Source organism: Scomber japonicus, chromosome 18, assembly GCF_027409825.1.
Source record: "Scomber japonicus isolate fScoJap1 chromosome 18, fScoJap1.pri, whole genome shotgun sequence".
Classification (NCBI taxonomy): Eukaryota; Metazoa; Chordata; class Actinopteri; order Scombriformes; family Scombridae; genus Scomber; species Scomber japonicus.
Genome location: NC_070595.1, coordinates 29,388,602 through 29,416,223, shown reverse-complemented (window position 1 = coordinate 29,416,223; position 27,622 = coordinate 29,388,602). Strand labels below are relative to the sequence as shown.

The 27,622-nt window shown below is 40.3% G+C and overlaps 2 protein-coding genes across 2 annotated transcripts; one reads left to right on the top strand and one right to left on the bottom strand.

The window, feature by feature from the left end:
• Positions 1-226: 226 nt before the first annotated feature.
• LOC128378595 (SAGA-associated factor 29) lies at positions 227-5,398 on the bottom strand. Its single transcript, XM_053338162.1, has 10 exons — positions 5,328-5,398; positions 4,262-4,364; positions 4,076-4,151; positions 3,594-3,666; positions 3,394-3,458; positions 3,172-3,301; positions 2,383-2,529; positions 2,245-2,280; positions 1,497-1,659; positions 227-817 (listed from the first exon to the last, which is right to left on the bottom strand). Exons 2-10 carry the CDS (start codon positions 4,325-4,327, stop codon positions 701-703), a joined length of 873 nt encoding a protein of 290 aa, XP_053194137.1. The 5' UTR covers positions 4,328-4,364; positions 5,328-5,398; the 3' UTR covers positions 227-700.
• Positions 5,399-10,086: 4,688 nt separating this feature from the next.
• On the top strand, positions 10,087-12,752 carry LOC128379380 (SAGA-associated factor 29-like). The gene is made up of 6 exons (XM_053338997.1): positions 10,087-10,161; positions 10,638-10,710; positions 11,657-11,721; positions 11,805-11,932; positions 12,458-12,606; positions 12,713-12,752. Exons 1-6 carry the CDS (start codon positions 10,143-10,145, stop codon positions 12,750-12,752), a joined length of 474 nt encoding a protein of 157 aa, XP_053194972.1. The 5' UTR covers positions 10,087-10,142.
• The last annotated feature ends 14,870 nt before the right edge of the window (positions 12,753-27,622 follow it).

Sequence of the window (27,622 nt, the reverse complement as noted above, 5' to 3'; positions counted from 1 at the left end):
TTATTATTTTATGTTGCAATCTTATATTTAATGCTCTATTCTAGCATTTATATTTATGTCTTTCTATGTTTCTGTAATTTGTTTTTATTATGGGGGGGGGGGGGTTGATTGTATGTTTTAAGTTTCTCAAATTACATGTTTTTCTGTTTTATGTAAAGCACAGTGAGTTGCCATTGTGTATAAAATGCTCTATAGAAATAAAACTGCCTTGCCTTTTAGAAATGAATCAAACAAAATGTTCATTGTGGTCTTTACATACACAGCTGTCATCACAGATGAATGTATTACACATCATTCATTAACACTTGACATACAAAAATACAGTTTAGGCCCTCATATTGTCCTTTTCAAGGCAGAATAACAAAACAACCTTCAGTTCGGCTGCAGTTCCTGTAACAGTCACTAGATGCTGCTCCTCTGTGTCTCCATGGTGATTTGACAAATACAGTCTCATTTCAAAGATGTTCAGGAGTGAAGAAAGTATGCTCAGGGTTTTTTGTGCTTGATTCGTAGTGCACAGATTCAGATTATCACCTTGGCAACAGGTAATTTCACCATCTATCAATACAAATTATGATCTGATCAGAGTTGGAGAGCAGACCTGTGCCTGTTCTCAGATTTGACAAATAATTCTGAACATCTTTTTGCTATTTTAAGACAGGATAATGCTCCCAGAACAGGCGTGGTCGTCAGCCTGGGCTCACTTCTTCTTGTTCTCCTTGCAGGCGACCACGTAGCGCTGGGCCACGTTGAGCGGCGGAGAGTAACCGTCCAAGTACGATGTGTCCTCAAACAGCACAGAGTAGTCATCTTGAGGCTGAAAACACACACATGCTGAGGTTAGAGGCTGAAGGAGGTTGTTACTGTTGAGCTCCAACATCCTGAGAAGAGTCTGCTCTACTTCCTCAAGTTGTACAGAGTTTATTTTACTGAAGAATAGCTTCAGTCTGTGATCTGTTACCATTCCTCCTGTTCATACTGACTATTAAAAGATGTGCTTTCAATGTAAAGTGATGGAGAATGAAATCCACAGTGTTTCCACACAGTCATTTAAAGTCTCTGATCAGCTTCTATTGAGCTTCATCAGTGTGAGTTATTATAGTAACCATGGTAACCATAGTAACTATAGCAGTGTGAGTTAGTCATAACAAGTGATATCTGACACATTTACAGTCTTTATAGCATCATATCTCCTCTTAGTGTTTCCTGTTTCTCTGTGGTAGAAGTATAGTAACAAAAAGACTTTGCTACTAAAAACACTGTAACGTTGAAACATAGAAGATGAAGATTTGACTCATTCAGACGCTGAAGCTTCATATTAGCTTCAGATCAACTTTTAAATCCATGTTTCCACAGAAGGAGGACTGTGGGTTTAGTCCTCCATCACTTCCTGTTAACATGATGAAGGATCTTCTTTGTAACATCATAAAGGAGTCTTTGCTCAGGCCAGGTGTCACAGCTAACAGTACATCTGAGCCGAGTGTTGACAGTCTTACCCTGTGTGGAGGGGTATGGATCAGGGCCCGGTAGAAGCAGGTGGTCTGAGGGTAGAGAGCCAGCACCAGCTGGTCCTTACTGAACAGGGCCTCGGGGTCCGTCTCTGGGTTGGCCTTCCACTGAGGCAGTGGGATGATCCGCCGTCTGCTCAGAGTGTGTCTCCTGATCACACAAGCACACACTTATCAGCAGTGTTACTTTGAAAAAGTAACTGAGCTACATCAATGTCAGAGTCATTAATTACCAGGAAAAGTTATTCATTACGTTACTTTTTAAACAATTGTTCAAATTACTTGGCCGCCCCAATCAAGAACAATGGTCTAATAAGAAGCAACACGTCTCTCTCTCTCTCTCTCTCTCTCTCTCTCTCTCTCTCTCTCTCTCTCTCTCTCTCTCTCTCTCTCTCTCTCTCTCTCTCTCTCTCTCTCTCTCTCTCTCTCTCTCTCTCTCTCTCTCTCTCTCTCTCTCTCTCTCTCTCTCTCTCTCTCTCTCTCTCTCTCTCTCTCTCTCAGACTCACAGAACATTCGTGAGAGTGTGTTATGATTACAACCCATTTAATCAGAGGTTAGACCGCTGGAGGATCATTTTAGCTCCAGTTGAAAGAGGCCTGTGAGTTTTTTCTCTCTGATTTCTTTACAGTGTCGTCTCTCATTTTATGAACCGTTACAGGAACTGAGCTCGTTCTCCTCACAGAGACAAACACGTCAGTATTGTAATAAAACAGATTTGAACAAAGAAAAACTCACTCTTTGCCTTCTTCATCAATGTCGTCCACTTCATATCTGCAGGGACACATAAAGAAAAGTCAAACCCGTTCTCACAGCGTTGGGGGGGTGGGGGGGGTGGGGTGATATAGTTATGATATCTGTGCTTGACGTTCTCACTTGTTGGTGGAGTGGTTGTAGCTGACCACCTCGGCCAGGATCCACTGCTCGTCTCCATCCACAGCTTTCACCCTCGCCGCCACCTTGTCGCCCTGCTTGGCCACGTAGTCGCTGCTGGCTGGGGTCGCTCCGCACAGAGGGGGGGGGCTGATGGAGGACAAAGGACGGGAAAACTGTCATTACCTCTGTCTGCTGCTGCATAAAGGTAATCCTGGTAATGTGCCAATTCAAAAAAGGACATGGTTGTGCTATGGTTGCTATAGATACAGATTGTGTTATGGTTGCTATAGATACAGGTTGTGTTATGGTTGCTATAGATACAGGTTGTTCTATGGTTGCTATAGATACAGGTTGTTCTATGGTTGCTATAGATACAGGTTGTGCTATGGTTGCTATAGATACAGGTTGTACATAAACAGAATGAGTCCCTAACATGTTTTTAATAAAAGTTTAGAACCAATGAATGAGTCTGTAGAGGCTGTAAAACATCACATTTAGGCTCAACGAGAGAAATAAATCCATGTTTTATAAAGAAATGATCTTTTTAAATAGCACTTTCTTGGTGTGACGTACAAAGGCTTAAAGTGTCTTCCTGATTTAAAGGCATTTCCCCGGTCCTCTGCTCAGAGGTGCAGGTTTTATAAACTGTTTTATACATTTCCTCTTAAAGGTAAAAGATTGTCTGTTTTTAGCTTTTGTGTCCCTAAACTACCTAAAAGGCCCTTTGGACATCAGACCATGTTTCAGAGTAAGCCTCGTTCCTCCTAAGAGAGGACGAGCAGCGGCTACCTCTCGCCCGGTTTCCCGATCCACAGAGGGAGCGTCATGGCCGACTGCTGGAGGAGCGTCATCAGGACGCCGCGACGCATCGTCTTCCTGGGAGGATCGCTGTCGCTGTAAACGCCGGCCATCTTAGCAGCTGCAAATACAGATAAATGAATAAATACTTCTAAATCTGTTGTTCAAAGTTACAGTTACAGACAAGTTGCAAATCTTCCAACACACACATACCTATCCTCCTTTCCTCCAACAAAGACTTGATCTCTGCAATTTTATCGAGAGCGTGTCGCAGGATGCTTTGAGACAGGAAACAAATCAGTCAGTCAATCTAATCTAGTCAATAAACATCTGCAGCTTCAATGACATGAAGCTGCAGCTGTGCAGGCAGGACTTTAAAGAGCTCAGTGTGGTTTGAGTATGTGTCCCCTCACCTACACTCTGCCTCAGCATCTGCTTTGGCTGTGGTGTACAGTCCTCTCAGCTTGGTCCGGTAGTATGGAGACGCTGGAAGAGACGGAGGAGCAAGAAAACATGTTTGAATGAATGAAAACAGCATTAATAACCAGATAGAATATGTTCAAATGACTTCACTTGTAGTATAAAGTCACTTTCTCTGAACAGTGACTTCAATTAGCTGCTGACTGAATCTGAGTGAGTTTGTAACAATTGTGATTAAGAGTCAAACTCCTGAGGATATTTCAGTTTCTGAGTCAGTGGCATTCATAATTCCTGGCTGATATTTATTTATTTCTATGTGGAAAATAGTTAATATGGACCAAAATAAATCAATACTACTACAAATAAAACTTGGCCCTGACTCTGGGCTGAGCCCCGGATCTTCTCAGCTCGTAGATCCGTCTCACTACACTGTGACTTCTTCAGAAAGGGTTTTAAAAACAATGTGGAGACTGACTTTTGTTCTCTGTCTGCATTCTCTCATGAGTTTTCTGAATGTTCAGCAAATTGTGTTCACTGCGCGACCTCTCCTCCTGAAAAGCACACAAGGATTATTTGATTAATTAATGAGTCACCATCACAGTAATCCATGATAAACTTAATACATTTTACACATTAATGAGTAATAACTGTCATCACTTACCTGGGTCTGTTTGATGAGCTGATGGAGCTCCGTGAGCAGCTCAGCTATCTTGGTATCAGCTGACATGTCTGCAGCTCTCAGGTTTTGGCATTCAGACAGAGTCCTGTTCAACAGCGTTAAAGGAAAAGTTCATATTTTTTTCAGTCTGTTTTAAAGCAGCAGGCAGGTTTTCCTCTCTGTAATCATTCCTCCTGTTCATACTGAATATTAAAAGATCTGCTTCTAATGTGCTTCCAGTGTCCAGTGATGGAGGACTGTATCACAGTGTTTCCACACAGTCATTTAAAGTCTCTGATCAGCTTCTATTGAGCTTCATCAGTGTGAGTTATTATAGTAACCATGGTAACCATAGTAACTATAACAGTGTGAGTTAGTCATATCAAGTGATATCTGACACATTTACAGTCTGTTTAGCATCATATCTCCTCTTAGTGTTTCCTGTTTCTCTGTGGTGGAAGTATAGGAACAAAAAGACTTTGCTACTAAAAACATGTTGAAACATAGAAGATGAAGATTTGACTCATTTTCTCTCCTGCTTGTTCTTGCTTCCTCTTTCTTTCTTTCTTTCTAAATGCATTATGAAGGATCTAATGGTCAGTATGAACAGGAGGAAACATTACAGACACATAAACTGCATTAATGTTTAATGTTTAAACTCCTTTTACACAATTAGTCACATTAACTGTTTCCAGTGCAGTAACTGTTGAGTTAAATAGTTTAATTTTGCCATCGTGTTAACAATAAGTAATTGATTAAATCCGTATTAAACAGTAAGCAGTTTATAATAATACTCTATTAGATAATAATGTTTTCTACACCAGATAACACGGCTCATATTTCAGCATTGACTGTGATATTTACGGGTTAGTATCACTTAGTAACCTGTAAATGAACTTTACACGTTTTAATAGTAAAGAAACGAGTTAGCAGCTGGTTTGTTTTGCTACGTTTAGCTTTAGATTCACACGCAGCGGAAACATCAGCTACACGTGTTCACAGTCTGATAGCTCGATGATCACTACACACCTCACATGTTTCAATAACTACAGTCTGTAAAGATACTCACCGAGCTGCTTTTATACAGTTTATTTATTATCCTCTTGCTAACTGCACGCAGGAGCTTCTTCTTCTTCTTCTTCTGCGATATTACTGAGTTTAAAAAAGGTTTGATGTGAACACCGCCACCAGGTGGTCAGATTTAGGAACTGCACACAAAAACATGCAATACGTTTTAAAGCAGAGGTGTCAAACTCATTTTCATTCAAGGGCCACATACAGACCAATTTGATCTCATGTGGGCCGGATCATTAAAAAGATGGAGGGAAAGAAGGAAGGAAGGAAGGAAATAAGAAGGGAAGGAAGGAAAGACAGGCAAAAGGAAGGAGGGCAGAAAGGTAGGAAAGACAGATGGAAGGAAAGAAGGAAGGAAGGGAGGAAGGACAGAAGGAATAAAGGGAGGAAGGACAGAAGGAAGAAAGGGAGGAAGGACAGATGGAAGAAAGAAAGGAAGGAAGGAACAAAGAAAGGATAAAAGGAAGGTAGGAAGGACAGATGGAAGGAACAATGAAAGGATAAAAGGAAGGTAGGAAGGGCTAAGCATAGCTTAGTGGGTAGAGCACCCACCCCATGTGTAGAGACTACAGTCCTCACTGCAGGCGACCCCGGTTCAAATCCCTGCTGAGTATAGGCTATAATGATGAGAAATGAAATGGCTGATACAGAATGAATAAGAAAAGAAAAAAACGTTTAACAGGACAATTCAGTTATTCAGATTTGTCTTAAAACAACAGTCAGGCGGCCAAATGAGCATGAAGTGTGTGTGTGTATGTCTGTATTGATTCCTCCTGTTCATACTGAACATTAGATCCTTTATCATGTTTACAGGAAGTGATGGAGGACTAAATCCACAGTCCTCCTTCTTTGGAAACATGGATTTAAAAGTTGATCTTGTCACAGTTCAGTCATCCAGCCCTCAGTAGTTTTCCACTGATCCTGCCTCTGCCCCACTCAGCCACACCCACCTCGTCAGTTCACTCTACTCACCTGTGCACACAGCTGCCTCTCATCACATGCAATCAGCCCAGCATATACTCACCTGCTCCACACTCACTCCTTTGCCAGATTGTTCTTTGCCATGCGAGACTTTCCAGCATTCTCCTGCCTGTCTTCCCGGTACCGACCTCGCCTGTCCCTGATTCCCCTGCTTCGTCTGCCTCCTGGTAAATCGACCCAGCCTTCTGTCCCTGACCAAAAGTTTAGCCTCTCCTCTCCTGATTCCTGTTTGCTGGTTTCTGAACTGTTTGCCTGTCTGCCGGAGTCTGAGTAAACCGTTGTACTTTTACCACTGTTTCTGAGTCCTTTGTACTGCAATTGGGTCCATACACCACCCGATATAGATCTGAAGCTAATATGAAGCTTCAGAGTCTGAATGAGTCAAATCTTCATCTTCTATGTTTCAGCGTTAGTGTTTTTAGTAGCAAAGTCTTTTTGTTACTATACTTCCACCACAGCTCAACAGTGCATACATGTACAGAAAACCTCTTACTGTTCATATGGAGACCTGACTGCTGCATTAAGACAGACTGGAAAAATTATGAGTCTGTACTTTATCACTGTTGAACAGGACTCTGCCTAAATGCCAGAACAAGTTTATCATTTCTGAATGACTTGTTATGGTAGTGGCTAAAGATCATTAATTATTATCCAACTCCAAATAATCTGTGTGCTTTTCAGGAGGAGAGGTCACGCAGCAGTCATCCCAACCTGCAAAAAGTCATTTCAGGGAGGTCCGATCCACACGCTGCATTGATAGCAGGGGCGGACTGGGACAATAATTCAGGCTGGGAATTTGACTCCATTGCAGGCCACTCTTTTTATGCATATAGATAGATTAAAAAAAAACTTAATTATATTTTAAAACATATTGCCAATAAAAGTAAATGGAAATAATCCTATATCACACAAATAGAACAACACATGTCTAATTTGATATTACAAATCCAGTGGTTCAGTGTTTCCCTCAGAACCTTTAGAGACTATGGTAGTTGGACCTCAGTCCGACCCTCTAGGGGGTCCGGGGACCATGCTCCCCTGGAAGAACATTTTGTACATTTTGAAGTCATCATTCTGGTTTCACTCTGAGAGCAACATTAAGAGGTTATATCTAGAAGAAAATAATTGTGCTTTAGTAATTTAACTGCTGGTTGTATAGATATGAATAATGATGACACACAAAGCACAGGAAAGAGATTTTACCAGTTAATAAATGTTCCAAACAAACTCTGAAACAAAGAAAGCAGAAGTGATTATCTAAGTTCAACTAGTTAATTACTGAGGAACATATGAAATACTAGTATTTTATTAGCACTAGTACATATTATATATTACTGTCAGCGCTCCCTCTCTTCATTCACTCTCTAGCTCGCTCTTGTCCAGACATTTTATACAGAACAGTGAGGAGGATTAAAGTAGTAGTATTCCTGCATTGAACAGACTCTCTGAGAGCAACGCAATGAGAAGTGACAGTAAACTGCAGCAGAGTTGGCTGCTTCTCTCTTCTCTGTGCAGCAGAGACAGGCATCGTGTCTTTCTATTTTCCACTGTAGCCAGCTGATTCCCCTCATCACCACATATTATTTTTTCACTATATTGTAACGTCCCTCAATAAACACCGAGACGTTAGCCGGTTTAGCTGGCTCTTTATTCCTTTTTATTACACAGGCTGCTGTGGGTCGTAGCCAACACCAAAACAACCAAACCTAATGTAGTAGCTCCTTAGCCACACACGTGCTGCCATCTTCTTCTCAGAGGCTAACAACAACAACACACCTGCACGCTGCAAGTCTCCCTCTCAAGACACGTTCACAGACACTCAGGAAAACCAGCACTTTAACTGAACAGAACAGAAACTGGCTTCAACGCTCAAATTTTATAACACAAAACAGTAACATGCCCAGTTTGTTACAATATTATTGCTGGTGAAGTTGACTGTTCAAGTCAGGCCAGAACGACCATGAGGCCACCGGGAATTGTCCCGATGCTCCCGATTTGCAGTCCGTCCGTTAGGTACCAGGACACCCCACATGTCTGTGGCTATGGGAAAATAAAGTCTAAATTTTAATAATCTCTTAGAAATGTGGGAACATAGAGCTGTGGGAACATAGGCCCTAAATTTGAATAATTTCTTAGAAACGTGGGAACATAGGGCTGTGGGAACATAGACGCACTCCATGCAGTATGACTGTTGGTTTACAGCAGGGTGTTTGCAGGACTAGGATCAGACCTTTAGAGGGGCTCAGCTCCTAGTGAGCATTTGACATTCAATGCCCTGCAAGGGTTTAAAAAAACAATAATAATTCAGTGTCTCTCACACAATTTTTAGAGACTATGGTGGGTTTATTAGTTATTTTTAGGGGTGCTGAGATCAAATTTAGGGGTGTTAGAGCATCCCTAAAAAGGGTCTAAACTCGCCCCTGGTTTACAGAACCTTTAATTCAATGGTTGTGTTGTTTGAAAATGTATTATGGGATGGTCTTCACTAAAATGGCACATTATATCTCCATCAATGTTTTAAATATTGTGTGTCGATGTACACTATATTGGCAAAAGTATTGGCTCACCTGCCTTGACTCGCATATGAAGTGACATCCATTCTTAATCCGTAGGGTTTAATATGATGTTGGTCCCTTTGCAGCTATAACAGCTTCAACTCTTCTGGGAAGGCTTTCCACACCAAACTCTCTCATCCATGTCTTTATGGACCTTACTTTGTGCACTCGTGCACAGTCATGTTGGAACAGGAAGGGGCCATCCCCAAACTGTTTCCACAACGTTGGGAGCATGGAATTGTCCAAAATCTCTTGGTATGTTGAAGCATTCAGAGTTCCTTTTACTGGAACTAAGGGGCCAAGCCCAGCTCCTGAAAAACACCACACACACCATAATCCCCCCTCCAGCAAACTTTACACTTGGCACAATGCAGTCAGACAAACCACCGGTCGAGGCAGATGTTCTCCCACTCTGAGTCTGGTTCTGAGGGTTCTTCCTGTTAAAAGGGAGTTTTTTCTCTCCACTGTGTCTCATGTGGGAATGTTGGGTCTCTTTAAAGTTAAAACCTGAAGAGTTCGGTTTAGACCTGCTCTATGTGTAAAGTGCCTTGAGATAACTCTGTTGCTCTATACAAATAAAGATTGATTGATTGATTGATTGATTGATTGAAAACCCAGACTCGTCCATCAGGTCGCCAGATGGTGAAGCGCGAGAGAACACGTCTCCACTGCTCTAGAGTCCAGTGGCTGCGTGGTTCACACCACTGCATCCGACGCTTTGCATTGCACTTAGTGATGTATGGCTTGGATGCAGCTGCTCAGCCATGGAAACCTATTCCATGAAGCTCTCTATGCACTGTTCTTGAGTTACTCTGAAGACCACATGAATGATTGACTGCAGAAAGTTGGCGACCTCTGCGCGCTATACACCTCAGCATCTGCTGACCCTGCTCCATCATTTTACTAGTTTAATAGTTGATTAATTTAGTATATCATGTTTAATCAGTTAATTAACTAATCCTTGCAACTCTCAATGTAATTATCTTTCCCTGTTAAAGGTAGTTTGTGGTTGTTATAGGACACATGTTAAAGGTCAGTAATATGATTTTATATATATTTGCAACTTCCGGGAGACTTTGTAAATGATAGACAGTTATTACACATTAATTTGTGGGTGAAGCTTATATTAAGTTTATCATATCTGGATGACTTGTTGTGATAGTGGCTAAAGTTCATTACAGTTATCCAAATCCAAATAATCCTTGTGTGCTTTTCAGGAGGAGAGGTCACGCAGTGAACACAATTTGCTGAACATTAAGAAAACGCATGAGAGAATGCAGACAGAAAACAAAAGTCAGTCTCCACATTGTTTTTAAAAACGTTTCTGAAGAAGTCACAGTGTAGTGAGACGGATCTACGAGCTGATAAGATCTGTGGCTCAGTCCAGAGTCAGGGCCAAGTTTTATTTTTATTGAATGGTTCACATGCTCAGAATTAAAGTTTACTGCACTGTATGACAACTGTGAATATTAGTAGTAGTATTGATTTATTTTTGGTCCATATTAACTATTTTCCACATAGAAATAAATGAATATCAGTAAGGAATTATGAATGTAACTGAAATATAGTTTCATATAGTAGTAAATAAGTTTGACTCTTAATCACAATTGTTACAAACTCACTCAGATTCAGTCAGCAGCTGATTGAAGTCACTGTTCAGAGAAAGTGACTTAATAGTACAAGTGAAGCCATTTGAACATATTCTATCTGGTTATTAATGCTGTTTTCATTCATTCAAACATGTTTTCTTGCTCCTCCGTCTCTTCCAGCGTCTCCATACTACCGGACCAAGCTGAGAGGACTGTACACCACAGCCAAAGCAGATGCTGAGGCAGAGTGTAGGCAGTGGTGGACAGTAACGAAGTACAAGTAATTCGTTACTGTACTTAAGTAACTTTTTAGCGGATCTGTACTTTACTTGAGTATCATTGTTTTGTGAGACTTTATACTTTGACTCAACTACATTTGGAAGAGGAAAATCTTACTTTTTACTCAACTACTTTCCAAAAACCTGTCGTTCCTTTCAATGTTCCTTTCCACAACATGCATGCATGACCAGCTGCTGTGACAGGTCCAAATGAACGTGCACCGCAAGTGTACCAATCAGAACACATCGTGTGTCGAGCAGTTTTGGCCCGGCCCCCTACCTGGCTACTTGTCCCAACTTGCCTTCTCCTCCATCCATATCTCTATTAGCATTCATTTGACAAAGTTTCGCTGTCCAGTAGCCTGCCCTGCCAACACATGGAAGTTAAAGAAATATGTGTCTAGTGTGGTTTTCCCCCTCCCTATTAATTCCTAATCAGGTGATTTCCATTTAGTATGATGTGCTTATGATAATTTCAAAAGATATCAATACCAGATATCACAAATGGAAAACATTTTGTTTTCAGGGTGGTGTTAGTGGGCTTTTTAACCTTAAATGACTTGATTGAGTGTATAAAGGACATACCAAGACATTGGAACTACATTACACCAAATTACTTTTACTTTTGATACTTAAGTACATTTGAAGCCAAGTACTTTTATACTTTTACTCAAGTCGACATTTAAAGGGAGCACTTTCACTTTTACTGGAGTAATATTTTACACTAGGTATCTCAACTTCTACTCAAGTACGTGGTCTGTGTACTTCGTCCACCACTGAGTGTAGGTGAGGGGACACATACTCAAACCACACTGAGCTCTTTAAAGTCCTGCCTGCACAGCTTCAGCTTCATGTCATTGAAGCTGCAGATGTTTATTGACTAGATTAGATTGACTGACTGATTTGTTTCCTGTCTCAAAGCATCCTGCGACACGCTCTCGATAAAATTGCAGAGATCAAGTCTTTGTTGGAGGAAAGGAGGATAGGTATGTGTGTGTTGGAAGATTTGTCTGTCTGTAACTTTGAACAACAGATTTAGATGTATTTATTCATTTATCTGTATTTGCAGCTGCTAAGATGGCCGGCGTTTACAGCGACAGCGATCCTCCCAGGAAGACGATGCGTCGCGGCGTCCTGATGACGCTCCTCCAGCAGTCGGCCATGACGCTCCCTCTGTGGATCGGGAAACCGGGCGAGATACCCTGTATATAACCTGTATATATATATAGCAACATAGAACAACCTGTATCTATAGCAACCATAACACAACCTGTATCTATAGCAACCATAGAACAACCTGTAACTATAGCAACCATAACACAACCTGATGGTCTGTCTGTACATTACATACCTGGGGTTAAAAATGGGTTCAATAGTTTTTAGTTTTTGGGTGAGCAGACCTACAAAGGGTTAAAATACCTCCATTAAGGCACGCAGGTGGTCGAGTGATTAGAGCGCATGCCATATACGCAGCCGACCCCGGTTCGAATCCCGATCAGAGGTCCTTTGCTGCATGTCACACCCCCCTCTCTCTCCCATGTTTCCTGTCGGTTTACTGTTAAATAAAGGCGTCTATGCCAAAAAATACCTCTATTAATTGATCGGTGTGATTGATAGAAAATCATCACTCATGTTCTTTTTTGAATTGGCACATTACCAGGAATACCTTTATGCAGCAGCAGACAGAGGTAATGACAGTTTTCCCGTCCTTTGTCCTCCATCAGCCCCCCCCCTCTGTGCGGAGCGACCCCAGCCAGCAGCGACTACGTGGCCAAGCAGGGCGACAAGGTGGCGGCGAGGGTGAAAGCTGTGGACGGAGACGAGCAGTGGATCCTGGCCGAGGTGGTCAGCTACAACCACTCCACCAACAAGTGAGAACGTCAAGCACAGATATCATAACTATATCACCCCCCCCCCACCACCCCCACCCCAAACGCTGTGAGAACGGGTTTGACTTTTCTTTATGTGTCCCTGCAGATATGAAGTGGACGACATTGATGAAGAAGGCAAAGAGTGAGTTTTTCTTTGTTCAAATCTGTTTTATTACAATACTGACGTGTTTGTTTGTGTGAGGAGAACAAGCTCAGTTCCTGTAACGGTTCATAAAAGTAAAGAAATCAGAGAGAAAAACTCACAGGCCTCTTTCAACTGGAGCTAAAATGATCCTCCAGCGGTCTAACCTCTGATTAAATGGGTTGTAATCATGACACACTCTCACGAATGTTCTGTGAGTCTCCTGTGTGTGTATGTGTGTGTGTGTGTGTGTGTGTGTGCGTGTGTGTGTGAGCAAAACGTCCTGATAGATCTGTGTTGCATGAGAGGATGCAGACAGAGAACAAAAGTCAGTCTCCACATTGTTTTTAAAACCCTTTCTGAAGAAGTCACAGTGTAGTGAGACGGATCTAGCAGCTGATAAGATCTGTGGCTCAGTCCAGAGTCAGGGCCAAGTTTTATTTTTATTGAATGGTTCACATGCTCAGAATTAAAGTTTACTGCACTGTATGACAACTGTGAATATTAGTAGTAGTATTGATTTATTTTGGTCCATATTAACTATTTTCCAAAAGGAATGCACATAGAAATAAATGAATATCAATAAGGAAGTAAATCAAAAGGAAAAATAGATAAATATTACATTAATAATGAATTACATAAGTATAATCCTTGTTTTAACGATTTGTTTAAGTTGTGCCTGTTTGTGGCCCTGCTAATGTTAAATTAATAAAATGAGTTTCAAGACATAGAATAACATTTTTTCTAAATCTTCTCTCCCAGTCCAGTTCAGTTAAGCAAACCACTACCGGACACCTGTTTTTACGGTACCTCACAATTGTACTTGAGTAAATATGACAGTAAGATGTTTTCACCCAACCACAGGTTTGAAGTGACACTGTTTGTTTACTATGAGGGACGTGGATCAGGCGATTTGTGGTAAGGTGTTGGACGTGTTATCAGGCAGGTAGAGGGAGGTGTGATTGTGTGTGAGGGAGGGAAGACAGAGGAAGGGTATTTATGCCAGAGCAGATCTGATGAGATGAACACACTGAGCAGTGATGGCTCTCTACAAAGTGATCTGTGTGGCAGCTCTGCTGACTCTACTGGCAGCAGGTAAGGGTCCTCTTCACCTGCACACACCTGAACCAATGATATCGATGCTGAACACTGGGAGGAAGGTAAATCTTTTATTAAGTAAACTTAGCTGTAACACAACACTGTTCACTGTCCTCTGCTCTGCTGTGTGTGCAGCACACACATACAAGGAGCCCTGGCTGAAACACAGAGAGCAGTGGAGAGGAGAGGATATAGAGTAACCATAAATTCAGGAATGTAAATGTTGAATTGTTGTTTCAATGGTCGTTTGTTTTCTGTTTTTCAGAATCTCATTCACAACTAAATGGTAAGTCAGAGTTTCTACTTGTTTAATTCTCTTCTCCCTTTCAGCTGTGACATTTTAAACATGTTGTTGATATTGTCATCACTTACCTGGGTGTGTTTGATGAGCTGATGGATCTTGGTATCAGCTGACATGTCTGCAGCTTTGAGGTCTTGGCCTTCAGACAGAGTTCTGTTCAGTAGTGTTAAAGGAAAGGTTCTTTTTTTAAAGTCCTGTCTTAAAGCAGCAGTCCCTGACTGCTGCTTTAAGACAGGACCACAGGACCATAGGTCCATATGAACGGCGAAACGGGTTTTCCTCTCTGTAATCATTCCTTCACTATTAAAAGATCTCCTTTAAATGTGTTTTCAATGGAAGTGATGGGGGACAAAATCCACAGTGTGTCAACACACTCATTTAAAAGTAGATGTGAAGCTTTTATGAGTCTTCAGCAGTCTGAGTTAGTCATGAAAGTATAGTAACAAAAAGATGGACTTTGGCACTAAAAAGATTAATATTGAAAGATCTGCTTGATTTGACTCATTCGGACGCTGACGCTTCATATTAGCTTCAGATCAACTTTTAAATCCATGTTTCCACAGAAGTAAGACTGTGGATTTAGTCCTCCACCACTTCCTGTAAACTTTATGAAGGGATCTAATGGTCAGTATGAACAGGAGGAATCATTATAGCAAGAAAAACACACTGCATGTTCATTTGGGCTCCTGATTGTTGGTTTATGACAGTAGAATTGTGAAACTGTCCTTTTAAGAAAGCAAAGAAACATCTGCCCGCATACTGAAATGAGATGATAGTTTCACCTGTGTTATCTTGAAAGCCAAAGTTAAATGTTATGATCCTGTGGACAGAAACCACAGTGGTGATTCAGTATTGCTCACTCTGTGTTATTATCTTCTGTCTCTCTGTAGTGTGCGGTCGGCCTCCTCTCCACACCAGGCTTGGTGGGGGACGGGAGGCCCCTGCAGGCAGCTGGCCCTGGCAGGCCAGTCTGCAAAGATCTGGTGACCACTTCTGTGGAGGATCCCTCATTAACAAAGAATGGGTGCTGACGGCTGCTCATTGCTTCGACAGGTAAATAGAGTAGAGCTGTATGAATAAACAACATGGCATGGTCAAGACCTCTCCTCAGGGTCGCAGGGTGAATGTGAGGGGTCTTAAGATGATTAACAGGACAGAAAAGAGATAAATATTATTCTGCTGCTTCAATTTAGATTCAGTTTTTCCTTTGTACTGTGAAATCATGGAGAGTTTTACTCCTTTAGGCCTCTATTAGTAATTTAAATAAAACAATACAAGAAGGTTTAGAAGAAAAATCTTTGGTTGAATTAAGAGTTGCAAGGAGACAGTGCCTTATGTTGAGGGTCACCAGTCTCTAATTGATGAAAGGGGCACTCCAATAGTTTGAGCTGCATTTTAGGGTTTCTTTTTGTCCTGAGTAGCATTAGCATTAACCAGAAAGGTATCTGAGTGGTTCAAGAGCCCTTCTGATGCAACAGAGTACAAAGACAATGCTGGTTAAATTCACAATTCTTGGGAAAAGAAAACACTTTGAAATGCAGAATCCAAATCTTACCTTAACTGAAAATAAACATTTTTCTATTAAATCAGGTATTTTACATAATATGACCCTTAACTTACTGTACAGCATCATGAAATTAGTTTATCTGTACCCCACAACTAACAAGTTGTATCCAATAATGACTAAATACTGCCTTCAAAAGGATGGCATTGTCACCTTAAAGGTAGAGTCAGTTATTCTGTAGACATATTGACATCTGAACCAAATGATTGTTGATGATTTCTGAAAAAGAAAGATTATAATAATGCAGATGTCTTTCAGCTTGTGTGATGGCAACTAGTGCAAAGAACATTGACCACATGTACAAATGATTCATTTGAGGAACCAGTTCATGTAATTTGAGTATATACATTTCTAACTTATGTAATTATATCACCTTGTTGCAACATGGTCATAAAAGGTTTTGTGTCTGCCTGACTGAAGTGGTCTCCACTGCAGCCTTGCTTCTCATGTCTTTGCGCTGTTTTGTTTCTCTTCTGATCTTCAGCACGAGCACAAAACGTCTGGTTGTTGTCCTCGGACTCCAGAGTCTACAAGGGTCCAACCCCAATAACGTGTCTCTGACAGTCTCCCAGATCATCAATCATCCCGACTACAACAGTAAAACTTTTGACAACGACATCTCCCTCCTGAAGCTCTCCTCACCGGTTACTTTCAGTGACTTCATTGTGCCAGTGTGCCTGGCAGCCTCAGACAGCACCTTCTATGATGGAGTGAACACCTGGGTCACCGGCTGGGGTGACATCGGATCTGAAAGTAGGTTATACAGCAACTTGGTCACATTTATTTTCAGCAATAGCATAACTACAGCGGTGGTAAGAGTAGCATTTTCTCAGATTCATAAATGCATCTCAGTGAGCAACAAAACCTTCCTGTAACTTACAGTTTGCATTGGTATTTATATCATAATCTGCATGTGCTTTGGAAGGTGAAGTTAAATAAATGTTGAAAACATTCTGGGAGTTCTGAATAGATTGAATGTCTGATGATGTTAGTTTTAACTGCTTGCTGTATTTCTGTTGAAAACTAGTTCTATGAGTCCTTTTCAAAGTGTATTTCACCATATGTGTTGTTCATTAAATGATTTTGTGTCTTTAGCAACCCGTCCCTCCCAACAAAACCTCATGGAGGTGGAGATGCCCGTTGTTGGGAACAGACAGTGTGACTGTGACTATGGACAGAGCTCAATCACAGGCAACATGCTCTGTGCCGGGTTTACTGCTGGAGGGAAGGACTCCTGTCAGGTGATCATTTAACAGCTTTTCTTCCCTCAGATTTCCCAACCTGCAAAGATTATTTCTTCTGACCCTCTCCTGAATGTTTCTCTTCTCAAAGTTTTATACAGGTGGTCCTATGGTGAGAAAGACAGGAAGTGTTTGGGTCCAGGCTGGAGTGATGAGCTTTGGAGAAGGATGTGCACTGCGTAATTTCCCAGCAGTCTATGCCAGAGTGTCCAAGTATCAGTCCTGGATCAACGGTCAAATCACCAGCGACCAGCCGGGCTTTGTCACGTCCACGTCCACTGGGACTGACAGTGACGTCAGTGTCAAGTGTCCCAGTCTGCCTCAAACAACTGAACTCAAGGGTGAGTAATAGTCATGTCCAGGTTTCTGAACAGACTTGACAGATTTTTAGTGCCCAAGCATGGAAGGGCCCAACAGTATGTACCTGGCACTTTCAGTGCCAGGTACATATTACTTGCATAAAGATAATTATTATTATTATTTGCTTCCATTTAATATTTGAGGGGCTAAATTGCTAAGGTTCAAGACTGGGCTCAAGCGTGGCCACTGTCCTTCAGTGAAGGTTCATTTTGAGTTCCTTTGATGTTCATGAAATTCAGTGGGATCATGGCTCTCTTCATTCTTGATATAATACTTAATACTAAATTCTGCCAGACCGAGAGTCAGCCATTTTGAATTTGAGCCATTCATTTTCACACTCATGTTTGATGCCCAAAATTAACAAAACTTTGAAACCATGTTTTAAATAGTAAATATTCCGATTTGATAGTGCAACTGAGGCACGTCAGCAGCTCTGTATTCCGTTAAAGTCCTCTGGGATGTAGTTGGAGCAACACTTTGAAGGATCTTTAACATGGATGTGCCTCTATGTATGGCTACATGCTTGCGGGACATCCATTCGAGGCAAGGCACCTTTGTTTATATAGTGCATTTCATACCCAGGGGCAACTCAATGTGCTTTACATAAAAACATGAAAACATACAATTTGAAAAATAGAAATAAAACCCAATAACAGTAAAAATTGAAAACATTAAAACAATTATAAACAAAGTACAGAAAAATAGGTTTGTGTGCATAAAAATGTGAGCAAACTTGACATCACCTGAAAAAGATGTGCAAGCTGATCTACTAACGCAGCGCACTGAGGTTTGCGTCTTTCAACTGTGCAAGACAGTACACGCTGCCCATTTAGTACGTTTGCCATAATGAATATGTAATATGGGGCATTTCAACCCCAGTGTGCAAAATACAGGAAGGAGAAAATGCAAACATTGTTCTAACTCAATATATTAGTTAACCTCTTCCACTAGAACCTGATCACATTTCATTTTGCGCTTGCAGCTTTCTGCTCGTCCAAATTCTCCATTAAGACACAAAACCCTCATTTAAAACAGCTGTCTCCACCCTGTTCTCATTTACGCAGTTATTCTTAGTAAATCACCTGCAAAACACAAGCAGACTAATTAATTTATTGGACTGTGCACGCAATTTAGTACCTTTTATTTGGGATCATAGTAAATCAGGCCCACTGCATGTTAACAGGACAGTACATGGGATATACAGTAAAGTCTGTATGTTACACCAAACAATGATCAAGTTGCAGCTATACAGTGCCGAAATATGTAGTGTGTATGTGACATGTTGTATGCTGTAGCACTTACATATAAGTATTACCTGTTCTCATTCCTGAACTTCCAATTTATTGTTACCACAGTAGATCAGTTCTACTCAGGCAGGTACTGACTGTGTGTGTGTGTGTGTGGGGGGGGGGGGTTACAGAGGACTGTCATAGATAGGCTAGATATGTTCAATTATTGAACACATAAAACCTCCACACGGGTATCAAGCAGCGTATGATATACTCTGCAGAGTGATGTAGCCTACTATATTTTAGTTTATCAGCACAAATAAGACACAGAGAGATCGAGCTGTGGAGCTGTTACTCACATCTCCAACTTCTTTTGTCAGCTTGTCCTGCGTAATGATCCTGAGTGTTAGCACGTCTGTGCTGACAGCAGACCCACAATAGATGTAACATCAGCAGTTGCTAACATTTCCAGCAGAAGAGTTTTTCTGGTCTTCAGAGTCAACTGACTTGAATTTTCTTTTTGACATCACCGTACTGTATGCTGACTACCACATAACATTATCAATTTTTTGTTCAGTGCGCAGACTGAGCGTATATTATATTGTCGGTATTTTAGAGACCCCTCCTCTAAAAGTAATGGATTATGTCCCATTCAGAAAAATGCACTTCTGAATCCATAATCATGATGACATACAGAAGTATTAGGCTACTTTAGTATTAAAGTTTAGGCTATTCAACAAGTCAGGTAGATATATCAGTCATTTAAATTGACAATTGAAACTATGATATAATGCAAGCTTACAATGTGAATATTAGCAGCTGAAACAACGCAAACTGACTATTTATTACTTTTATTCATTATATTGAAATATTGGTGATCAAAGTTATAGTTTAGCTCCCTGGCTGATGACTCCAATAGCCAGATGTTTTTGGCATCTAATTCATGTTCAATCATTTCTGGTTTTATTTCTGTGACGGTGCAACAGCTGAGACAGCGTTCACAGCACGAGTCATTTTTCCTCATTCTTTGTCTTTCTCTAAACCTTTAATTCCACCATTTACACTAAATAATAATAATCTGTGTTTCTGTTGATCTATTTCTGAGAGCAGGAGCTCAGTCTTAGTCTTTAGTGACATTTTCATGAATGGAGCTTCTCTGCAGCCTGACCTGCTATTTTGAGGGCGTCATTCATGTTAATTCACTATTCTCTGGAACAAGCGTTCATTTAGAAGAGGTGGGATTCACCGTGTTTATGAATGTCATTTACGAGGGTTAGGGTTAGGGTGCACTTGTAAAGGTCCACCTAACAAAATGACAAATTTAAGAAAATAACCCAAACATGTTCATGCAACTGGCCCACTGTCTGCTTCTTTTCTCTTTCTTTTATACAGTTTCCATACCTAACCCAGTGTCAGAGGACAGGACCCCTGACATCACCTTGAACAGACCATTGAGACAGAAGAGATCCTTCAACATACCTGGTGCAAGCTCCAAGCTGAAATGGGTGTTTAGGCGTTCTGGCAGTTATCTTCCTTATGAATCCGTGTCGTTTTACAACGGCTACGAAAAACGCCTCGATTACATCTGCAGATGTGATTGTCATTCAGGTTTCCACACCGCAGGAAGTAATACGTGCAACATTGGCCATCATTTAATAGAGCTTGTATGCCATGATTTTCATGTCCTGGTGAGCAAAGATACATTGGAGTCTTTGGAGTGGAAAGAAGGCGCCTATGGTTCAGTGCCTGAAAATTCAGTCAAGACCTGCTCCTACGGAAATTTGTATGTTGCAAAGAACGAGTATGGTCTTGGGAAGATGGATTCTAAACTTCAATATTTCTACCTTCCCTGGAGAGGTATTGAATATAAGTACAGGGAGTATGAGGTCCTGACCCTTAACAAAAATATTTTCAAAGAGCACATTTCTGATGTCAAGTACAAGATTGATGCAGCTAAAAGATTTAAGCATCCTCCAAAGAGCCTAGGCACGTCTACCATTGTCAATAAACAGTGCAGAGAAGTTACAAAAACATCTACGATCTCATACACGTATGAAGAAGAGAAAAGGTGGGATACTAGCTTTGCCATCTCAGCTGGCGTCAGAGTTAGCATCTCTGCTGGAATCCCCAAAATCGGCGAGGCAGGTATTGAGGTTAGTACTGAGGTAACCACCACATTCTCCAGTGGGACCACCCTAAAGGAGTCACAAAACCATGGTAACAATGTGGTAATAAAAGTACCACCAAACAACTCCTGCAGTGTCAGTCTTGTAGGACATAAGTACTCAATGAATATTCCTTTCACAGCACGCCTCACCCGCATCTACCGTAATGGGAAAACCAGATCAAAAATCATCACTGGGGAGTACAAGGGTGTCAGCGTTGTAGATTTCAAGAATGTTGTGGATCGCTGTGTTCCTATACCCAATGCTAAGCCTTGCAAGTGAAAGAAAAATGGAAGAGTACTTAAAAGGTACTTATGCTACTTATTTCCAGCTCTATATTTTAGATTTTTGTACTCCACTAGAGTAGCTTTGCATGATTCACAGTACAAAAAACATATTAATCTTATAGTGGCCCTTTATGCAGCCGCTCAGTTCAGTCTGAAGCAGGCTGTTGTGGCTGTGGCTGTGTGGCTGTTTTGGATCCCCGAATCAACAACGCTGTTATATTGCAGCGTTTTCTCTTGTGATGTAACTCTGTTCTTCTCAATCAAGCTTCAATAAACTTTACAGCATCAGACATCCTGGTCTCCTGAAGTTTTTCACTTTGTGTTACCCTGTTCTCCATCAACTAATAACCCTACACCCCATTCTAGTATTTTAACTTTTTCCTCAGATTTCATTGCCAATAATTATATTAATAATTATATCTAATTTTAATTTTTGTATTTCATTTTTATTTTTTTACTCCACTAGAGTAGCTTTGCATGATTCACAGTTCAAAAAACATATTAATCTTATAGTGGCCCTTTATGCAGCTGCTCAGTTCAGTCTTTTAGTCTTTACTGATTGTGTTGATGCAATAGAATGATAGATAGATAGATAGATAGATAGATAGATAGATAGATAGATTAGATATTATTAATTGAAACATTTGTTGACTTTGTTAATTCTTGTGTCAATAATAATAAACCTTTTATAGCTTTAAAGAGAAGTCCTTTTGTCATTATTGATGGAGTCAGTGCTCGACTTCAATCCTTCACCCTTCACTTGTGGCTGCTGACATCCCAGATGTAAACTGCTTTAAGTGAAAGTGGTTATTGGTGCTAGTTTCTGGGTGATGCCCCATCATTTTAATAATGTCTTTCTTTTATGATTTATAATTATCTTCAATAATTATAGATTATTAGGAATAACCAAACATACTTTCAACAAATCCAACATATCATTTCTCTTGTCATTTTCTAAATATTTGCTGCTCCTGCTGTGATTGGATGTTATTTTCTGTAATACATCAGTGTGAATGCAGCCAAACATGCAGGGAAAGCTGCTGTACTTCTGTAATCAGTCCACTAGATGGCGACATGAAGCTGTAGTAAAGTGAAGAGCTGCACACATGATGCATGCAGGAGGATTACATTCACTGACAGGCGGAATGACTGAGACCAACTACATTGTCTTTGCAGGAAATTATTTTATGCAACAAATTACAGCAGTTGATTTGTGAAACCTTCAATATATCATTCCCCCACTGTACTACTATACTTATTATTTACTTTTAATGGGTCTGCAAATTCCTAGTAATTGCCAAAGCTTCCTGTTAAGGACTCTGATTAAATGTAAAATAGAGGCTGTGTTATACTGATATTCTTCCAGCTGATTGATCAATTTAAGTTTTTTAGTCAATGATCAGCAGTTCAACCGACGATACATAAATATGAGTGAATGGAATAATTAAGTTTCCAATAATGAATAAATGATGAATTCATATTTAATGGCGTCCTGGAATTTAATGGCGTTGTGGAAATTGAATCAAATAAAAAGTAAATTGTCTGTACTTAGTTAGCTCTTATAGTCTTCCTTTGTGAAATGCAGTTTCAAAAACAGCTTTATTACTCTTTCCATGACCCTTGCAGTCCTCCATATGGTATAAAGTATAAAGAAACACTACATGGAAATACTGTACCTCACAGTTATTATGTGTCATTTATTAATTTCTCAACTCTCAACCAACTCAACTTTATTTATATAGCACTTTAAAACAACCACAGCTGAAACAAAGTGCTGTACATAAATAGCGCTGTACAGAGATAGATTTCTCTATTTAATCTAGTCTTTTACTGCTTATCGTATAATACATTACCCATCTGGGATAATAAACACATCCTTGATCCTAGTTGTATTTGAGTAAATAGGCTTGGTACGTTAAGTACACAGTGTGGGGAAAAAGGTCCTGTAAATGTCTTTCATTAGAAATAGGCACTTTGTGACACCACACCTACATGTTTTTACAGAACTAGCTGCTGCAACAGCAAAATGCGGCTTACAATTTAATTAATCAAAAATAATATTAGATTGAGCATTTAGACAGAATTTGTTTTTTAAATGGTAAAATTGTTAAAATATAAACGTATTTTTCTTTTTTTGGACATGAGCTGTTCTATCTCTACATCGTTCTTGTCGAACCAGTCCTGGTCTTTTCTGGACATGAACCAAAGGGTGGTTTTACAGATAACGAGGATGGTGGATTTGAACAGCCTCTAGTACTCCCCAATGTCATCAGGAAATTCCTGTGGGAGACTTTTTCCTGAGAGAGGCCTGAAGATGCTACTGGTTGGCAGTTTCATTCAAGTCTTCAAGGGTCAGTCTTGGACAGATGTGCCTCCTTTGAACCATACTCTTCCTCTTGAGTCTGATGGACATCAATGGAGCAAATGAGGTGGTCTGTACCGCCATCATCTGAAATGATCATGGCTCTTGTGATGTGGACGTCATAATCTTATCCCCCCTGGGGTTTTTTGGCACTGTCTCGTGTAAGTAGGCATTGAAGGTCTCTTTCTCTACCTCTTTAGTTACTAAAGTAGGTTTCATAGGCGCTCACAATGATTGCATGTAGTTGTTTGCAAGCATCAGATGAATGGTCATATGACATTTAGTGATCCCCGCAGGAAGTTCAGAGGTGACTGACGAGCTGGCTCCTGATGGCAAATCTAACACTATGGATCTTGGGCTTATCATCAGTTTTTCCTTTCCAGAAGAAAGTGTAGCCACCCTTCTCTTCCTTCAGTTGTCCTTTGTCTGCCAGTCAGGTTTCATAAAGAGCAGCTAGGTCAATCTAGCATCTCCTCAGTTCTCTGATGATGATCATGGTTCTCCTCTTCTCTATCCATCAGTGTGTGCACATTCCAGTCTCCACGGATCATATTTCTATGTTTGTGACCACAATTAAATTGATGCAAGTTGGATTTGCCTGTTTACTTGTGTTATGAACAGTATCAGCCATTGTGTTGTTTGACTGTGGAAGAGTTAAAAAAGCTAAACTTTGTGAAATGCAGTTTTAAAAACAGCTTTATTACTCTTTCCGTGACCCTTGCAGTCCTCCATACGGTATAAAGTATAAAGAAACACTAAATGGAAATACTGTACCTCACAGTTATTGTGTCTCATTTATTAATTTCTCTATTTAATCTAGTCTTTTACTGCTTATCGTATAATACATTGCCCATCTGGGATAATAAACACATCCTTGATCCTAGTTGTACTTGAGTAAATAGGCTTGGTACATTAAGTACACAGTGTGGGGAAAAAGGTCCTATAAATATCTTTCCTTAGAAATAGGCACTTTGTGACACCACACCTACATGTTTTTACAGATGTATACAGTTATTTATCTCTGTTTCTAAAACTGCATTTTCAAAATGATTTTTGAAATTCAATTATTCATTTGGAAATTAATTTATGTATTTTAAATGAAGTAAAATAGGTAAAATATAAACATGTTATGTAGTTAACTAGAAAAACAATATGAGAACACCTGTAAAGTGTATTAACGTGTTAAATATATAATTTTTCCAGGCGCGAAAGTTTTTTCTTTTCTTGGACATGAGCTGTTCTATCTCTACATCCTTCTTGTCGAACCAGTCCTGGTCTTTTCTGGACATGAACCAAAGGGTGGTTTTACAGATAACGAGGATGGTGGATTTGAACAGCCTCTAGTACTCCCCAATGTCATCAGGAAATTCCTGTGGGAGACTTTTCCTGAGTTTCATTCAAGTCTTCAAGGGTCAGTCTTGGACAGATGTGCCTCCTTTGAACCATACTCTTCCTCTTGAGTTTGATGGACATCAATGATCGGCTAGGTCAATCCAGCATCTCCTCAGTTCTCTTATGATGATCATGGTTCTCCTCTCCCCCTTTTCACTTCAACCTTTTAGTATGTGGTTGGAGAGATTTGTCGTGTTGCTGTTACTTTGTTACTTTACATCCTTTACAAATCCTACAAACAGCGAGCAACCTATTTAGAACATCTCCATCTTTGCAAAACCCAGTGTTTCCACACACTGGACCGCAATGGAGGCTTGATAATTTTCCATGCTATGCTACGTTTCGTTGTCTTCTAAATTTGCACTGCTGCTGGCGCGTGGTGATGGCGTCACAGATAGACAGACTGAAATGAGTAACGTCTAATGCCTTTATCATTAAAAGTGCTAAGAAAAAACGCATCCATATTAAGTCCGACGTGCTTAAATCCAATGCGTTATTTCCTAGTATCGATACAATCGCTTGATTACATTTTAAAACGATGTTAGATCGATATATGTTGTCTGGAACTTGCTGAGCACAGATCGATGCAGTTGGATTATAGGAATATAAATGGATACATTGATGTAGTAGATGAATCATTACACCCCTAGTGCTTAGTCATGGGTGAAGCAGCTGAAGGGCTTCTTGTGACCCCAAGTGTCCCACAACTTTCTAGCACCCTCCACCTGATGTGCTACCTCATGATGTAGATAACCCAGTCAGAGTAAGCATTCATCACACACATGGTTGTTGGGCCTCGACATCAGAACATGGGCCTTTGTCTCTTGTAAGGTCTGCATGGAATCAGGAAAGCCTGATTTGAGTTTTCTTTTGCCCCCTCAAATAAAGGAAAAAGCGCCTGAGGGCCCCTTCAGACCCTTCCCCCAAGCCTAAAGTCAAAAGAGTATTTGCGTGTTCACCTGAATGCAACTTTGAATGGATCACCGAGTGCCCCTGACAACCAGTCACGTCGCTCTCAATTGCCTGCAGAAGGGAGCAAAAGAGCAAAACAAAGCTGTAACACAACAGTAGTAAAAAAAATCTTGCATTCAACAATCTGTACTCAAGAAAAATAAAAGTACACAGCAGACTCTGTTAGTGTTAATATATCAATGCATTAAGAGTACAAGTTAGACATAATAACTATGAGGTACGGTATTTCCATTTAAAGTTACTTTATAACAACATTTCAGGCCTGTGGGGTCACCTCGTTTCTTCAATTTGTTTTTAGTTATCAAATAAATGTATTTGAGTAAAATATACAATATTTCCCTTAAAATAGCTTAAGATAGAAATACTCAAGTGAAGTTCATGTACCTCTCAGTTGTATTAAAATGTGATAGTTTGATTTCTTTGGTTCCAGTGCAGGGTTGAAGCCATGTTAATTGTTTACTATGCAGGAAGTGAAATAGGTGATATGTGATGGTCAGCTGGCAGGTAGAGAGAGGTGTGTTTGCATGTGAGGGAGGGAAGACAGAGGAAGGAGTATTTATGCCGGAGCAGATCTGATGAGATGAACACACTGAGCAGTGATGGCTCTCTACAAAGTGATCTGTGTGGCAGCTCTGCTGACTCTACTGGCAGCAGGTAAGGGTCCTCTTCACCTGCACACACCTGAACCAATGACATTGATGCTGAACACTGGGGAGGAAGGTAAAATACTTAAGTAAACACAGCTTTAACACTTTGGTATGTTTTCCTCTTTATGGAGGCTCCTAAAAGTAATGGTTCTAGTATGGTTCTTGAAAGTTTCCAGGGGTCCACAGCAAAGAGGGAAATAATTTATTTTTTTACTGTATTTCCATCCATAAGTAACACAATGACAGAATGCATGACTCATTTTGGTCATGGGTTTCATGCACTTTTGTGTCAGTTTAGTGGTTATTTGACGTGGAAATGTTTGAGAACCAGTGACGTAAGGTGAAATCATATTTTTCATATGTGTGAGTATGCACGGGTCTGCTGGGATGCACGACATACATTTCAGAGGGTGTACACATAGGCTCTGTGCAGACATCCACGTACATCCAGTTTGTTTCTGACTTCACTGTCTCATCTGCACCAGTCACAGCGCTGTCTTCCTGTAGATCCACTTTATATGTGTGGAACACGTCCTCCAAGCGGACTCCAGAAAGTACAGTGAACAGAGTTACTATGTGCCTGTGGTGTCTGCAGCTGTTGGTGTATGTCTCAGGAGTTTATCTGTACTCTAGACGACATTTGATTGATTGGACTTCTGTGGAACACCTGAAAAGGCACTTTTGCAGTATTTTTTGTCCTCTTGTACTGGGGGAACTTAATTAGTGTAGTTGTTCAGCTTGAGTAACCATAAATAACAGCAAAACACAGCAGAGACTGTTTATTTGTTTTCATCATATTTTCTATGGACATATGACGTGTCGATAAGTCACATAAAGTACCCTGAATATAAATGCTGAATTGTTGTTTCAAGTGCTGTTTGTTTTCTTTTTTCAGAGTCTCGCTCACAACTAAATGGTAAGTCAAAGTTTCTACATGTTTAATTCTCCTCCACCTTTCAGCTGTGACATATTAAACATATTGGATAGAAATGTTGATAGTTTATTGTTGTTGGTATTTGCTGTAAAAGCCAGCATACCAATCTAAAAAGGACAAGTTCATTATTTTTCAAGTGTGTGTTAAAACAACATACTAGTAGTTAGTTTATACTGACTATTAAAATGTATTTTCATTGGAAGTGATGGAGGACAAAATCCACAGTGTGTCCACACAGTCATTGAAAGTACATGATCAGCTTCTATTGGGCTTCATCAGTGTGAGTTAGTCATATCAGTGATATCTGACATATTTACAGTGT

Excerpts from the sequence above, each read along its gene's own strand:
- LOC128379380 (XM_053338997.1), top strand. Across the intron at positions 10,711-11,656 it reads GATGCTGAGGCAGAGTGTAG|CATCCTGCGACACGCTCTCG; the intron begins GCAGTGGTGGAC and ends CCTGTCTCAAAG. Across the intron at positions 11,933-12,457 it reads GGATCGGGAAACCGGGCGAG|AGCCCCCCCCCTCTGTGCGG; the intron begins ATACCCTGTATA and ends TTGTCCTCCATC.
- LOC128378595 (XM_053338162.1), bottom strand. The coding sequence starts at position 4,327 with ATGTCAGCTGATACCAAGATAGCTGAGCTGCTCACGGAGCTCCATCAG. Across the intron at positions 4,152-4,261 it reads AGCTCATCAAACAGACCCAG|GAGGAGAGGTCGCGCAGTGA; the intron begins GTAAGTGATGAC and ends TGTGCTTTTCAG. Across the intron at positions 3,667-4,075 it reads AATGCAGACAGAGAACAAAA|CGTCTCCATACTACCGGACC; the intron begins GTCAGTCTCCAC and ends CGTCTCTTCCAG.